Here is a 15,811-nt window from a genome sequence, read left to right on the forward strand (position 1 = left end):
TTCGTTTATTTCACATGCAACGTATTTAATTTATGTAACCTCTGCATGTGTCTCACCAAGTTATGAATATGACAACTTTTTTTGGTTGATGTCACAATTCATGCCATTTTCATCAAATGTACCACTTTAGAGAGTCGTTCTTAAGGCAAACGAGCCATATCAGTTATTTCATGAGCTAAGGGCATCGCCCTTATGAGAGATTATCCCATAGCATGCATAATTATTGTGGAATAATGAAACTGGAAGTGAATTTCATTCCACTTCCGGTTTGAAGCAGTTGCCTCATAAAGGTTTTTCTTTCTATTTCAATGCATAATTTGAATATTTCTGTGCAAATAATGATTTCAAAATATGAAAAGGATGTATCTGAGTGAGATTATATGGCTTTTAGGGGGATTTAAGAGTAGAAATATAAAATTTTCTTTGCATTTAGGCTCTCTTCGCTCTAATTACCATAACACTTCCTGAAATTTGCAAAATAGAGCAATTTTTGTGCTTTTTAAAGTTAAAATGCTTGTAAGTGGCAGAGATGCAGAAATAATCAGTTTCCAAAGAAGTATGACCCCAAAAACAGATTAAAGATAGCATAAATGCAGCGTAATGAAATTTTAACGCAAAGGAGTATGGGTTGTTGAGGCCAGGTTACCAAGGTCTGAAGACACTTTTTCTGTGTGTTGACAAGCAGATTCTTGATCAGCAGGCTCTGAGCTTTAAAATGATACCAAGAAAAGCTTGCCACCCATGTCGTGCAGCCAACTTGGTAAAATCCTGGTATGGCCACTAGACTAATTCTTGTGGACTCAACCTGAACATTGTACTTGGTGATGAAATTGAATGAAGGAATCATTTCGCTTGAAGATGGAAACTAACATTTTTTTCTTTTTGAGGCAATAAGGTGGATTTTTGTTTCAGCATGTGCAAAAATCCAATTTATACCATTGTAGAGTCGCGGTAAATAAAATACCTCTTACTTTAATACACACAAATCGACTATTGGTTTCCACACACACTGCACATACATTGCGGCTGCTATATATAAATAGCGAGAACAATTGATATTACGTAATTGGTTCCGATACATGCCACGTGTGGAATAAGTCATGACACTACAACCACTAAGGCTTTTCATTTTCTCATTTTATGTACAGAGTGCACTATAGGGATGGTTTAGGGGGCTGCTGTTCGCTAAGGCACTAACATAGTAAGCCAGTAACACAATAAGGTGTAAACTTTAATGTTTGTTTAATTAATTTCTTTCAATTAATCAATTAGTCTTGCGGGAAGGGGAGCTGGGTGGGGTAGGTACCTGAGCGCATTCCGCAAAACGTGTCATACTTAACATTGCTTTCCGTGATAACATGACAAAAATATATATATGGTTTTGCAAATCTCATGCTATCCTTGTGGTGCCATTCTCTTAAGAACAAAAACAATTTGCTCCAAACACATGCGCAAATTAGTTAGCGTCAAAGTCGACTATATGTTAGGAGAAAGATACATTTTATACGTGACTACCCACGAACGTTGAGTGCTTTCCCTTGTGGTAGAACATTACATGTAATACGCATGCGTTCTAGCATTGCTAGGGTGATAAACTCCATTCTCGAGTTCAGAGGCACGCATTTTTGAGTTATGTTTTTGTAAAAAAATTCCTCTTACTCGGTGCGTCAGGTATGTTAAGGGTCAGTGGTTGAGTGAGAGATGTATGTATGTCACACCAATCAGATTGGACCTACTATAAACAGCCAATCAAATTTCTTGTTGTAAAGGTAAATGGTACGTGAGAAGATTTGATCCCGATAGAGTTCGGAATGGCCATATTTATTCTTCTATAAAAGAGGAGGAAGTATTCATATACTGGGTTTACTTCGACATTTTCTGTTGGTTAGGCTGAGGATTTTAGTTAAATGAACGAGATGAGCCTTGAGATTTGAAACAGTTCGTGAGTTAGTAGTATGCAAATGCAACGAGATATTTTTATTTTTAGTTACAAAGGTAACTTGATACTTTTGTTTTTCACAAGGAGTTAATTCAATTAGAGGTCACGAATCGTCGCTTCTAGTTCTTAGGACATGTTTTAGAGGGGACGAGACTAGATTTGAAACAGTTCTAACGTTTACAATAGTAAGTGGGGGTAACGATTGTTTTGTTCTTGTTGCATGCAACTATAACGAGACATTTTTGTTTTTTAGTTACAAAGTGTACTTTGACACTCTTGTTTTTCACAAGGGAGTAAATTCAATTAGAGTGGACGAATCGTCACCGCTTTTTCCCACGAGATGTTTGCTATCTTTAGTAACAAATGGAAACTTAAAATTTTTGTTTTTTATATGGAGTAAATTCAATTAGAGCTGACAAGTTATCAGCTATTGTTTCCAGGATATTAAACAAAAAAGAAGCTTTCATTTCTGGACGGTTTTTACGTCTCTGCAGTAGCAGTTTAATAGTTTTATTTGATGACATTCATTTCAGTCCGATATTTTTAAAGGTAAAAAGTATGAAAACTGCTCAAATGTTCTTTGAAGACTGCGTGGCACCAAGTTAAATTGCAATTTAATTAAATCAGACTTTCAACGTGTCAGAGGTTTTTTCTCTTTCTTTCTATTTTCGGTGAAGTTGTGTTGTGTTGTGTTGTGTAAAAAGGTAAACTTACGACTCGTATAAAATGTGAAAGTCTAAATTAACTTGAGTATTTTTGAACAAAAATTCCTCTTGGGGGTTGGAAAGGTTATGTTATCGGTGAGTGAGGGAGTTATGCATGTGTGCGTGATCACACCAATCACAGTGCGGGTTGTATCAAAGAACGAATCAAATTGCCTGTTAGAAAACAAGATGGTATCTACATTAATCTGGAGACGTGTCAGATTACTGTAGTTTGTTCAGTCAAACATTTTATGGCTTACTATTTAGCTATCTTACCATGATAGTCCATTAGCTGAGGTGGTTGTTGGCTCACTTAATGGCAACAAACGAAACTTGTATATTCTTAATCTTCGACTATTAAGCATTAAGAAAATGCATGATAGTAAGGACAGAATGGTAGCTTTCACTCTGTAAGTTGAATTTTACATTTACCCCCAATACCCTCCTTTTGGTCGCCATCTTGGAATTCTAAATGATATTTTCTTATATGTTTCTCAATTAGAGGCACACGATATTTTGCCTGGGTGTATATTTGGAATAATTAGTATCTTAGATATTTTTTCAGTATTGTCTGTTGTTGTTCAAGCTATGATGACGTCATAAATTACATCACCATGGCTGCCATTTTGTTTCCTAGTTTGTGTATTCAACCTCTATTTCAACCATCTGAAATAACTAAATTACCAATAAGGTGCTCCACATCACAGTACTAAAAAAAACCTTTTTGTACGTTTAGTTAATTGAGCACACTACGCCATGAACCAATGTACCATAGCTCAATGTAGATACATATAACTGGGTCCACACTTCAGTCTAGAGCTCGTTCGAGTACAGAAACGCCAGGCTTCTATAACACCCTTTGTCACTGCTGTCACTTGCATTTGGATCTATAACTTCTTCAAGTCATAACCAATTCATCAAGCTTAAAAGGGTAAATCATGACCATGACGGTGTTTGGATATCTGATTGTGTTAGACATTTCTACGATTTTAGTTTTCTGTTTCTCCTTAGTTTTGGTTCCAATCAAGAAGTTATATCAAACACTCAAGACTCTCTTTTGAGCACCTTTCCAAACACCTCAAAAATTGTCAAAAATACTCCGCTCCTAGCGTCGTATCTCAACTGTCTTCTCTGTGGTGACGGCTCCTCTCCAGATTGCTTCTTGATAATTTGCTCTCGTAACGCGACGTCATAGAGATGACTGGCATGGCTGCGAAGCCTCTGGCTAGACTTTCCTGCCTCTGATGCAGTGGACTTCATAGCGCAGCGTGTCCTTCTCTAGCACTCCTTCTCGTACAGCTGTCACATGAGTGCCTTCTCCAGTATCTCTCCGGATACTGTTCACTCGTTCCCAATTCTCGCCATACCTTGGACGTACTTTTCACTGTATTGTAGAATTAGAAGCTGAACTGCTTACCAGAGAGTATCACAGTCTGTGATTGTGTGTACGCCAATTAGGACTTTCATCAGTGAAGTAGAGCTTGTCAATGACTTGGTCAAGTTACTTCTCCAAGCTGTTAATAACTAAAGAAATTTTGTCATTCTGGTCTTTCTGCCTCTTCCATACTTCATGTAGCACATTCCAAGGTTTTGGCTTTGACCAAGCAGGAGGACAAAGATATCATTGTCGGAGTGGATGATGCGCCTGCTTCCCATGTACCGAGCATGGAGAACCATACTCATATCAGCCTCTTCATGATTACACCCTATATCAGGAACTGGTTTGCGTGTGGCTATGTCTTAGTCTCTAGCACTGATCTTCGGTTGTCACGTACATGATCTGGTCACTAAGCCTGCCTCAGAATGCTTCTTTCTTCCACTGTGACATGACGGAATTGGTAATGTCAGGCTTGTTTGCGGTGACACTGAAAAGCTTGTTCCCTGACTTCGCAGTATTGGCAGGTAGTATGTTCTTGTACTGTTCAACGTTAGAGGTAAACACTCTTTAAAACCTTTCGACATTCTTGACAGATACCTCTCGATACATGTCGAATACTTCATCCACGTGCCTGTTGCCAGTGCTCATTACCAACTCAAACACTCTCTTAGCAACCACATGAGACATACCTCCAGAGGGCAGGATATTCAACATCAGCAAGACCAGATACACTGAAAATACTGGTTGTGTTCTCTGGGTATTTCTCAGTGACTGTGACACTCCAGGTGTTTGGAGAGTTTTGCCTCTGTTTGGATGATTTTCGCAGGGGTCCACAAGGATTGGCAAGAGACCGACAAGTGCCATCAGAGCAAATACATCACGATCCATACGAGGAAGAAGTACTATGTCCTAGTTGCAAACCTTATGCACAGCCTACAGATCCTTAAAAGACTTCGGCTTGGCTTTCTTCAATGGATATGAGTAATCTGAAGTGGGATTAGATGAGTAACGGTCGTTACAAAGTCATTCACTACCTTCTTTACCTTGCTCTTAGCCTGCAATAAGTCATCACTTACTTCAGTTGTCGCTTTGATACCTCGGCGTGGACAAGCTCGTTAATGCTGCATCTTCTTTTCATGGCTAGGTCACGGATAACATCCTTGAGCTGATCCACCTGCTCTCCTACAGCTTTGATGTCTTCTTTGATGCGTGCTGGAGCCAACTCCTTATGAGTGTAGGTGTGTGATGAAGTAATAGCCCAATACTCGTGAAGAAGCTTCCTGGGCTGACCTAGAACCCTGACAACCGCATACAATGCATTCGCTCACCATTGATCAGATCATGATTCAGAGGAAACACTTTCGCACTTTCGTTTGTGAGAGTGCATGTTTGGGAGCTGGGGTTGGATGTAGGAAATAGGCAAATGTTTCATCTACTTGCTCTATTTTCATGAAATAACTTTGAGAACCGTACCCCACAATGTTTTTGCAATGATTATAAGTGCAAAATGATCATATTGTGACCAATAATCAGGCATTGTGACGTCACTTATGACGTCATGTACTGATAATTCAAGCACTAGAACAAATGGACATCATGTTTGTAGTTCCGATACGTTTAAAATTTACATTTGAAACAGGATTCGCTCACATTAAAGGAATACAAACCACTTTTAAGCGTTCCCCAAAAATCCAAGATGGCGGCAAAAGAGGGCTATGTAGGGCAAAATTTAAAATTTGATTTACAAAGTGAAAGCTACCGTTCTTTCCTTGCTATCACACATTTTTATGATGCTTAATAGTCAAAAATTAAGATAAGACATGTTTCGGCTGTTCCCCTCAAGTGAGCCATAAACCCAAATTTTCAGCTCTCAGCTGATGGACTTTGACCGATGTAACATCGCAACCACAAAAACTTGTCAAATTAACCAAATCATTACTGTACCATGAATGCTCCTATCTCCAACACTTCACACAAAAAAATAACTCTTGCACGCCATGCGTGCCTATGTTTTATTTTTTGTTATGAGTGATATCACGCTTTCATTTTGGCTGGGGATAGCAGTTATATTTCAGGTAACGTCGGTTCTCCTTTTTTAGTGCGAAGAACGCTACTGTGACTGCATATCTTCTGGAATCTTCCCTACCTCGATTCAAGAAATATCGTCTGCTTTTTTGTAACTATTGTGTGTTTGCCAGGGTTGAAATAGAGAATGGGAACATTTTGCATCTCCTTAGCAGCTTGTTTGTTTCCTTTGCTATGAAAGAGAGCCCAAAGTTCATATTCAGCCAAAACTTTCCCACGTTAGTTACATGTAAAAATAGTAAATTTGTGATAAAAGAAACTTCGTTGTTATTGCCGCAGACTCCGTGGCACTTACTGAAACCTCTAATTAATTTCATCAGTCGATGAGGTGACTTACTCACTGATGTGGGATATAATTTCCGTCAAGTAAAAATCTCTACCTTTAATACTTCTTTTTGAAACTCTCCTCAGATATATTACTCGATAGCATTGTGTATTAGTTTGATGTGGTTTTATTGTTCACACCAACTCGGCTGGCAAAAGAATTAGAATGCACCATTCCGTGATTCGACGTGACTATTTGATGATTAGATTAGTTCTTGTTTATCGGGGAAATGAAAATTCGCGTTTTGAATAAAACAAAATCATTCCTCTTCGACTTTTCAGCAGATATTTAACTTTTATATTCCATTTATCTCCAGCAGTGAGTTAAAAGAATACATATCTTTCTTATATTTTCACAGAAACAAAGGTATCGTGTTGCATACATTGGCGAGGAAAACAAAAGTATCAAATTACAAACGTTGGCGTCAAAAGTAAAATTGTCACATTTGCTACTTCTACACATTATTGAATTTAAGACCGAGTTTACCAGAGGACCAGGCAGGGGTGATACATGCCATCTCTCCTTTTTGGATGAAACTTTGCCAGATTAAAGGTACTACCCAACAACTCTATAAGACAAAGTGGGCCGGCTTTGTGATTTTTCCCTTAGGAGTTAGACCACCCCCCCCCCCCCCCCCCGCCTGGTTTTTTGTCCAAAATCCCCAAAATGTCACTAAAATAAGCATCAAATTTAAACACCGCTCCTGCTTACAGAATATATTGCATTTTATTGGTGTTTCACACAAATAAAGATTGGACCTATCTTAGTTCACACCAGGAATTTTAAGTCATTTGAAGTGACAGGTGCCAATCAAGGAATGTCATTTCCTACCCATGTCACGCAACATTTAGCTATGAGGCAAATTAGCTGAAATTCTGACTCAAATGTTGCTTAAGTCCAACTTTCTAGATCAAAACTAATTTCATCACAGTTTAGAGTCACCCTTGGCCTGATGAAATCAAGAATAAAATTTTTGGCATCTGTTATTTTTTGGTAACAAAAGCTGTTCAAACAACATGACAAGAGGCTAGTTTTAACAAAGAGACAAGGGCGAAATCTAAAAATATTAGATATTATAGAATCAGTTTATCAAAGTTATTTCTATGTTAATGTCATTAACAAAGTCTTTGAATATTATTTTGGGCAGTGGAAGCTCAATGAATGCTAAACTCTTTGCAATATCCATTAACCCTTGGACGTACAAGGCGGGGGGTGGGGTGGATGCCATCCCCCCAAGAAAGTATTTTCAAAATTTTGAAAAGATGATTTACTCTAAGGGGCTGAAACTTTCATTAGCTGTTCATTCATCCGTCGCGGATATTTTAATATGTCAATTGTGTGTCCATCATTTTTTTTGCTTCCATAGCAACCACTAGTTTCATGTAGGTTTGGCCAAAAATCAACATGTTTGATATAATTCTGTATTTTTTCCTGTTTTCTTCATCAAATTCCAGAAATTCACCAATTTGTACATTTCATAAGCATTTTGGCTTGATTTTGTATCAATTTCCATTATTTCTTGACTTTTTAAGAAAAAACTAAAATCCAAGATGGCAGATCCACGATGGCGGGTCAAATGACGTCATTTGGCATCATATGACGTCATAACCAACAAATATGGTATCATTTTGTGGAACAAGCTCAGGGCTATCTAATCAATGTAAATTTATTTCGCTGTGCCTAAACAGAGTGCAAACCCAAGAGGGTTCCATCCATTTCCCCCTAATACCACGGTGGGGGTACTAGTTAGCTTGTACATCCGAGGGTTAAAATAACAGTGCAAAACACCTAAATTCTATTTGTAGAATTCAAATATGGGAATAAAGGGCCGTGATGTTTACATTCTAAAAAATTGACTAGTTAGATGAGAGTTTTTCTGGGCAAATCTCACTTTTTAGATTACCCTTGAAACCCTGCTCGATTATCATGGGCGGGTCACATGCTTGATGTTGCAATTGATTATTGTCAACTCTTACTTTACACTTGGTATACAAACTCATCAATCCTGAGAGGTATTCTTTGCTGACATTGTTTGCCCTCATATATTAACTCTTGAGCTCACCCAATGAATATCGATTTCATGCGAATCAAGTTAAAAAACATCTATGATTTTTTTACTTTGCTGCATCAGGCAGGCAAGTAAATCTTAATTAGTATAAAGATAAACATTGTGCATATAATTTTGAAAGCATGGGAACAAGAACCAAAGACCTTGATCAGCAGCAAATAATATCACTAAGTGATAATTAATAGTTTGTTGTTGTTATTATTTATTATATTTATTTATATTTATTGTTGTTATTATTTATTATTTATTCCCACTGCGTGAGGAATTTCAATCTCTATTTATAGATGTGCACACTCCAATGATAAGAATGGCTTCAATGTTTTACTCAATTGTAACTTTCTTGAAAGAAAAGCTCAACAATACCGGATGTTACCTTTGTTCTCACCTCATCCACTCACTTCCCAGCCTTAGAGAGTGCACAGGCATTAAGATCATCAGATATGATTTCAGTGATCCACAGGCTGTAGAGGACCTCTGTGACAGAGAAATTGCCACAGTGCAGAGCCATGTGCGTTGTAACATAAATGAAGGCCACAACATTAAAAGTGCTAGTGATATCCTATGGCGGGTTAAGGGGTGTCAGGCATCAATAATATTGTTAAGACTCAAGAGTCAGGCCAGACCTTGAAGCACGCAATGTTTGGAATCCTGTCTCTAAAATTTTTTAACTTCAAGTCCGGAGGTTTGAAAGTGTTGAAGGCTTATGATATGAGCCCTGGTAAATGTTTCACACCTGCACATGAGGAATGGATTTGAAAGACCTCAAGGGCTACAAACTTACGCATAGAGCAGCCCTCAAATGTACTGCAAGAGAGACTGCTACTTTTAAAGCCAGGGGTTTGACAAGTGTCAGCTCCAACAGCCTCAGTCTAGGCATAGTTAATAGAAGGGGATTATTATGAAACTCGACAAAGTTCTTTGTTGTATGTTTTTGTTCTCTTTTTTTGGCCTTGACCGTGTGCAAAACACAATTGTTGTATACTACTGACCGAGTAGCTGACCAATAGAAACGTTTTGGTTACGTAATTCATGCATAGTGTTTGAGTGCAAAAAAAGATTTTGCACGGTCGTGGACCTTCCAACACAAATCTTGGCATCTTTGTTTGCTCCTTTGATGTTTGCCGGGCTTCATAACCATTCCCCTCTATTAACTGTGGTCTAAGACCTTGCAATCTATTGAAGAAGAGTCCCAAGTTGTTAAAGCTACAAGAGTGTATTCCTCCTACCCTGAAGAGGGATTCATAAAAGCATAGCAGTCTTTTGCATTCTGCAGAGAAACTTGGATGTGGGCAAACACGTAATGAAGTTAGAGAGGGAAACAGCATAGACAGCATCAAGATAAAATGGGTTGAAATCCCAAACGTCCTTTAGTGATCATGATCCACGTGGGAAATCTCAAAGGGATGGGTCTGAAAACACCACGAAGAGGAACCCAAAAAGAACATTCTTGGAAGGTGAGGGGACAGGACGAAAGTGTAGTGAATGAGTGCAGTAAGATGAGACTGTGCAAGACAGTAGTGGCAGGAAAATGTCCAGCAAAGATGAGTAGCTTGCTGCGGACCAAATAGCCTAGTACTTCAGCATGTTGTCTGTAATGTACAGAAGTGGCCGACTAGCCATACATCAGGCTGATCTGAATCCATCTCAAGATAAAGCAGAAGAGATCTTGACCAGGCTTGCAGTACGAAGACAGTACTACTTGCCAGCCACTTTACCATCCACCATATAGAATATGTAACATAGTCTTGTGACCAGAAAAAACAAATCACTTATTTCACAGCGCCATGAAGCTATGGATATACTCAGGAGGTTACTGAACAGAAAAGAAAACGATAACCAAGAACCACTCAAGCTTGTTGAGTGCCTAGAAAAATTTTAAGAAATCAACAGGGCCAAACCTTGTTAAACCTAAGACACTGGTGCCATGTATGTTGTCATGTGTGCTCGCTTGGACGCTAGGTTTTAGATAATTTTAGCTACTAGATCTTCTCGAGGCTCAATTTTTCCTCAGAATTGCAATTTTTTTTCAGACATCTTCTTACTCGCAGACATGCAATCATTTGCAATGTGTTGTGCTAACATCTTTGCAGTATAACCTTTATCTGCGGTTAATTCAGTATAGGAACTTTCAGAAGAAAAACGCATTTTCATAAAAGCTAGCTAAAGCTCAATCTCACAGTTGAAGTATTATATACAAACTGTACGTGTTTACCAAGATTTACTTGCATGCCTGATGCAGAAAAATGAAAATTTCAAGGGATTTTTGAACTCGGAATGAGGGCAAACAATAATTTCAGCGAAGAATACTCCTCAGGATTGATGAGTTTGTATGCTGAGTGTAAAGTAAGCGTTGACAATATTGCAAGATCAAGTATTTGACCTGTGATGATTGAGCAGGGTTTCAAGAGTAATCTAAAACGCAAGATATGCCGAGAAAAACTCTCATCGAACTAGTCAATGTTTTAGAATTCAAACATCATGGCCGTTCATTCCCATATTTAGATTTTACGAATAGAATTAAGGTATTTTGCATTGTTATTTAACCCTTGGACGTACAAGCTAACTCGTACCCCCACCATCGTATAAGGGGGAAATGGAAGGAACCCCCTCTGGGTTTTGTTCTGTTAATGCACAGCGTACTAAACTTACATTGATTAGATAGCCCTGAGCTTGTTCTACAAAATGATACCATATTCAATGACTGTGACGTCGTAATGTAAAATGACATCATTTGACCTGCCATCATGGATCCGCCATCTTGGATTTTATTTTTTTTCTTAAAAAGTCAAGAAATAATGGAAATTGATACAAAATCAAGCCAAAATGCTTATGAAATGTACAAATTTGCAAATTTCTGGAATTTGAGGAAGAAAACTGGAAAAAATACAGAATTATGTCAAAAAAAGTTGATTTTTGGCCAAACCTACACGAATCTAGTGGTTGCTATGGAAAAATAAAAAATGATGGACGCACAATTGACATATCAAAATATCCATGAAGGATGAATGAACAGCTAATGAAAGTGTCAGCCCCTTAGAGTAAATTGTCTTTTCAAAATTTCGAAAATACCTTCTTGGGAGGATGGCATCCACCCTACCCCTCGCCTTGTATGTCCAAGGGTTAACGGATATTGCAAGAGTTAAGCATTCATTGAGCTTCCACTGCCCAAAATAATATTCAAAGACTTTGTTAATGACATTAACATAGAAATAACTTTGATAAACTGATTCTATAATATCTAATATTTTTAGATTCGCACTTGTCTCTTTGTTAAAACTAGCCTCTTGTCATGTTGTTTGAACAGCTTTTGTTACCAAAAAATAACAGATGCCAAAAATTTTATTCTTGATTTCATCAGGCCAAGGGTGACTCTAAACTGTGATGAAATTAGTTTTGATTTAGAAAGTGTGACTTAAGCAATATTTGAGTCAGAATTTCAGCTAATTTGCCTCATAGCTAAATGTTGCGTGACATGGGTAGGAAATGACATTCCTTGATTGGCTCCTGTCACTTCAAATGACTTGAAATTCCTGGTGTGAACTAAGATAGGTCCAATCTTTATTTGTGTGAAACACCAATAAAATGCAATGTATTCTGTAAGCAGGAGCGGTGTTTAAATTTGATGCTTATTTTAGTGACATTTTGGGGATTTTGGGCAAAAAACCAGGGGGAGTGGTCTAAGTCCTAAGGGAAAAGTCACAAAGACAGCCCACTTTGTCTTATAGAGTTGTTGGGTAGTACCTTTAATCTGGCAAAGTTTCATCCAAAAAGGAGAGATGGCATGTATCACCCCTGCCTGGTCCTCTGGTAAACTCGGTCTTAAAATGGACGAAACTCAAGATAAAATACTACTATAAATTTAAAACCATCTTGACAAACGGTCATTGTAAGTTATTTTTGGGCAAAACACAAACATGAAACACACACACTGCTAAAAGTTATGTCTGATCAAGTTTTTGTCTGCTCATATTCTGCAAAGGGGAAATGGCCTAGTTAACTACCAAGGGAGAGAACAGCAGGGTCGAGGACCTGTGTGACTACTGCATCAGAGCCATAAATTACACTCTGCACTATCTGAGATTGTCTCACTAGTTTCCTGTTTTGTTTTGTTTTGTTTTTCTCTACCTTTCTTTGTGGTTTTGTTGGTATTTCAGTCACCTTTGTTCCCACTAAAAGTTTTTCACTGCAACATCATGGAAAGTGGTTATTTGCAATTTAAAGTGCTGTTGATAGGAACAGTCAGGTTTTTCTTCAACTGGCATGGCATGTTTTGTGGAAGTTTTTCCTACTCATATCAAAAATATGTTTGGCTTTAACATATATGTGGTACGAGGAGTATGCTCACTCAGTCATTCAATCCTTATTAAAACATGTTATAATAAAGTTTCCATATAACGCGTGCCCTGATTGGCTGAAACAGCGTGCTTTGTCAGAGAACAGAGCACGGGTTGATGACAGTAAGCTGGCTTTCAAATTTTTGCTTCGGAATTTTGACAAATTTGGCCCAAATTAAACATCCCCTGTGATTCAGACAAACGCAATGGAAACGAACTCTGTCTACAGTAAATATGGCTCATGGAGACCATTGTTAGCAACAGTAGTGTGAAAACTGTACTAAAATGACAAGTTTTGCCGGATTCCGTCCAACAAAACATGTAGCGAAATAAACAAATTCTCAAACTAACCAGTTCTTCGATAAAAGACATTATATCTGTTACGAAGGCGGAAATTATACTTAAGAAGTAAAACAACAACAGAAAACAACAATTGAGCTGTCTCTGCTTATGATGAGAAGCTTTATTTTCGTAAAAATGCTCAATTGCTTAAAACAACACTTAAATGCAGTGTAGTAACACTCGCTTGTTCTCTGGTCTTCTCAGCGAAGTGAACCGACGTTCGGTCAGCTCAAAGCTTGCTCTAGATATTCTCCTCTGTGGTCCGAGTAGAACCAGTGGGAGCAGTTTAGTCTGTCTAACTTTTACGTTAGTTCAGGCAATCTTGCTGCAAGCCGAAAGCTTAAATAACTGTAGCTCCCTTCAAATTCAACTCAGCATTTTGCATTTTTATCTGCAAGCTTCGAGCTCCTGGCTCCGTGATTTCCATTGGAAAAGTGCACGGTTTCATGAGCCACAATATGGCCAGATTCCTATGGACTACAAACCTTTGCCTGCCTTTAGATTCTTATTTGACAATTAACTAAAAAGCAAACTTTGAAGGCATCGTTCTTCTCTCGAAAGCCACTCAAAACCACTCGAAACTGAAAGCTTAGCTGAAGTCCAGTTTGTAATTGACAGCTGTCGCTTTGTTAGCCAATCAAATTATTTGAACAATTCTAACAAGGATTGTGATTGGCTTATTTTAGCGTGCTTTATCAGAGAACAGAGCAAGGCTGACGCCACTTTTACTTGTTTGGAAAATAAAGTTTGGTTTGAAAATTGAGCTGAATGTGCAGGGAAAGTATCGGATTCTTTATCATAAAACAAAGAAGCCTCAACTGCGCTCTGTTCTGTTGTAAAGCACTTAGGAAGCAGTAGAGCACTCAAGAAGTGGGGAAAAACACTTGACTTCGTCTTGTGTTTTCCCCTACACTTCTTTTGTGCTCTACCGCTTCCTGCATGCTTTACAACAGAACAGAGCACAGTCAAGGCTTCTTTATTTGTTAATTAGAAGAAATTTGGATATCACAAGTCCCGCCCAAAAAGAACATGTATAGTCTAGTTGAGGGGGGAACTACATGATAAGCACCAAAAGTAAAACTCCATAAAATTAACTGCACTAACATTATTACAAATACAAGTCAAATATAACAAGAATAAGTCAATATAATGTATAAAGTAGTGTTGAATTGAAGAATGAGTCAAAATTGTGTTATTTACAATGGTAATTAATGTGAAGGGTTTTACTTTCATTCCATAAATCCTGCTGTAATTTTGGTAGTAATCAGTTTTATTTTACGTTGGCTCTACGATCATAGCTATTTACAAGGCTAGCGTTGACCAGCATGAGTGTCAATGGGCATCACTGGGCTAAAGGTATCATCATTAGCTTTCAACATTGTGGAAAGCTGTTATATTTTGAGGTAATGAGCATAAACTTTCATTTTATGAAAGCTAACTAGTTCAATTAGACAAAGGCTATTTTTTTTTTATTAGGCTGAAACAAGTCAACCAATAGCCCAAACTTCAAACCAAAACCTGTCTCCCCTCCAACCCCAGATAGCAGTGAATTCAGCTCTTCAACCACAAGCCAGTGCACTATCTGGTCTACAGCCTCAACCAGCCCAGCCAGCAATACTACCAAATCAGTTTATGCTTGGAGGAATGCAAGGACCGTTGTTGAATTCTCAACTTTTAGTTCAATCTCAAACAAGTCAACAGCCAGTACTGATAAAATCACAAGCCATGACACCTTCCAAGCCACCGATGGCTGGAAAGTCATCCTCGGCAATGATGGCAGACTGTACTCCATTGCATCAGGTAAGTACAGCTGAAATTAATGATGATATTGATAAATGTTAAGAAACAGCGATTGTGGTGAATAAATGGCTGACAGTGACTCTTGTATCATCTAACTTCACTCTAAATGCCAAAGTGGCATCACAATATTTTTCTATAGGTCTGCTCTGTGGGTGTATGGTTGTAAGTTGGTGCTGTTAGAATACAGTCTGAACAATACGTGAGCTACAATCCTGGTCAAAACTCTTGGGACACTTTGCATTTTTGCCAGCATATGATCTTTCTGTCCACGTCCCCCTCCCCACCCCCAACACAATGTTGATGTTGATTCGTCCGAAGTAGACCCACTATTCCAACATTGTTTTAGGGGGAAAGGGTTCGGCAAAGTAAATAACAACTTCCCACCTCAAAATAATGCGTCACCATTTGTCGTTTTGTCAAGTGTTCCAAGGTTTTGGCCAGGATTGTAGAATAAAAAGTTCTATAAGAAGTTTCTTCAGCACCAAGACAAATGAGTCCATATAACCATATTTGGCGTGCCATTGACTGGAACTGTGAGATTCCCTTGGGTTTACTGCTTTTTCATATGACTTCTGCATGTTTGATTCAACATGAAGCATCATTGAAAACGTTTGTTGCTATTGTGAAAAATAGGGCCCATGACCTATCAGCAGATATAAAATACTTGATAACTTAACTTTTGGTGGTAGATCAGTTGTCTTTAGGTGAGCGTTTCACTTTCCATTGTTTGGTCTTTCTCATTTTGGCTTGCTAAGTTCTTGTGCTCATCTTTCTTTCTATGTAATTCTCTTATCACTGTTTGTGTCATATGCGTTTCGTGCAGGTATGCACTCATA

At 38.2% G+C, this 15,811-nt stretch overlaps 1 protein-coding gene across 3 annotated transcripts in view; it reads left to right on the forward strand.

The window, feature by feature from the left end:
• The window catches only part of LOC145479973 (clathrin interactor 1-like), a 111,207-nt gene that overhangs the window by 89,033 nt on the left and 6,363 nt on the right, over positions 1-15,811 (forward strand). For all 3 annotated transcript variants that reach the window (XM_081458462.1, XM_081458461.1, XM_081458460.1), the window contains exon 8: positions 14,652-14,975. In XM_081458462.1, the coding sequence (XP_081314588.1) occupies positions 14,652-14,975 (324 nt within the window). The remainder of the gene's footprint in view (positions 1-14,651; positions 14,976-15,811) is intronic.

This window comes from Orbicella franksi, chromosome 2, assembly GCF_964199315.1.
Source record: "Orbicella franksi chromosome 2, jaOrbFran1.1, whole genome shotgun sequence".
NCBI classification, from domain to species: Eukaryota; Metazoa; Cnidaria; class Anthozoa; order Scleractinia; family Merulinidae; genus Orbicella; species Orbicella franksi.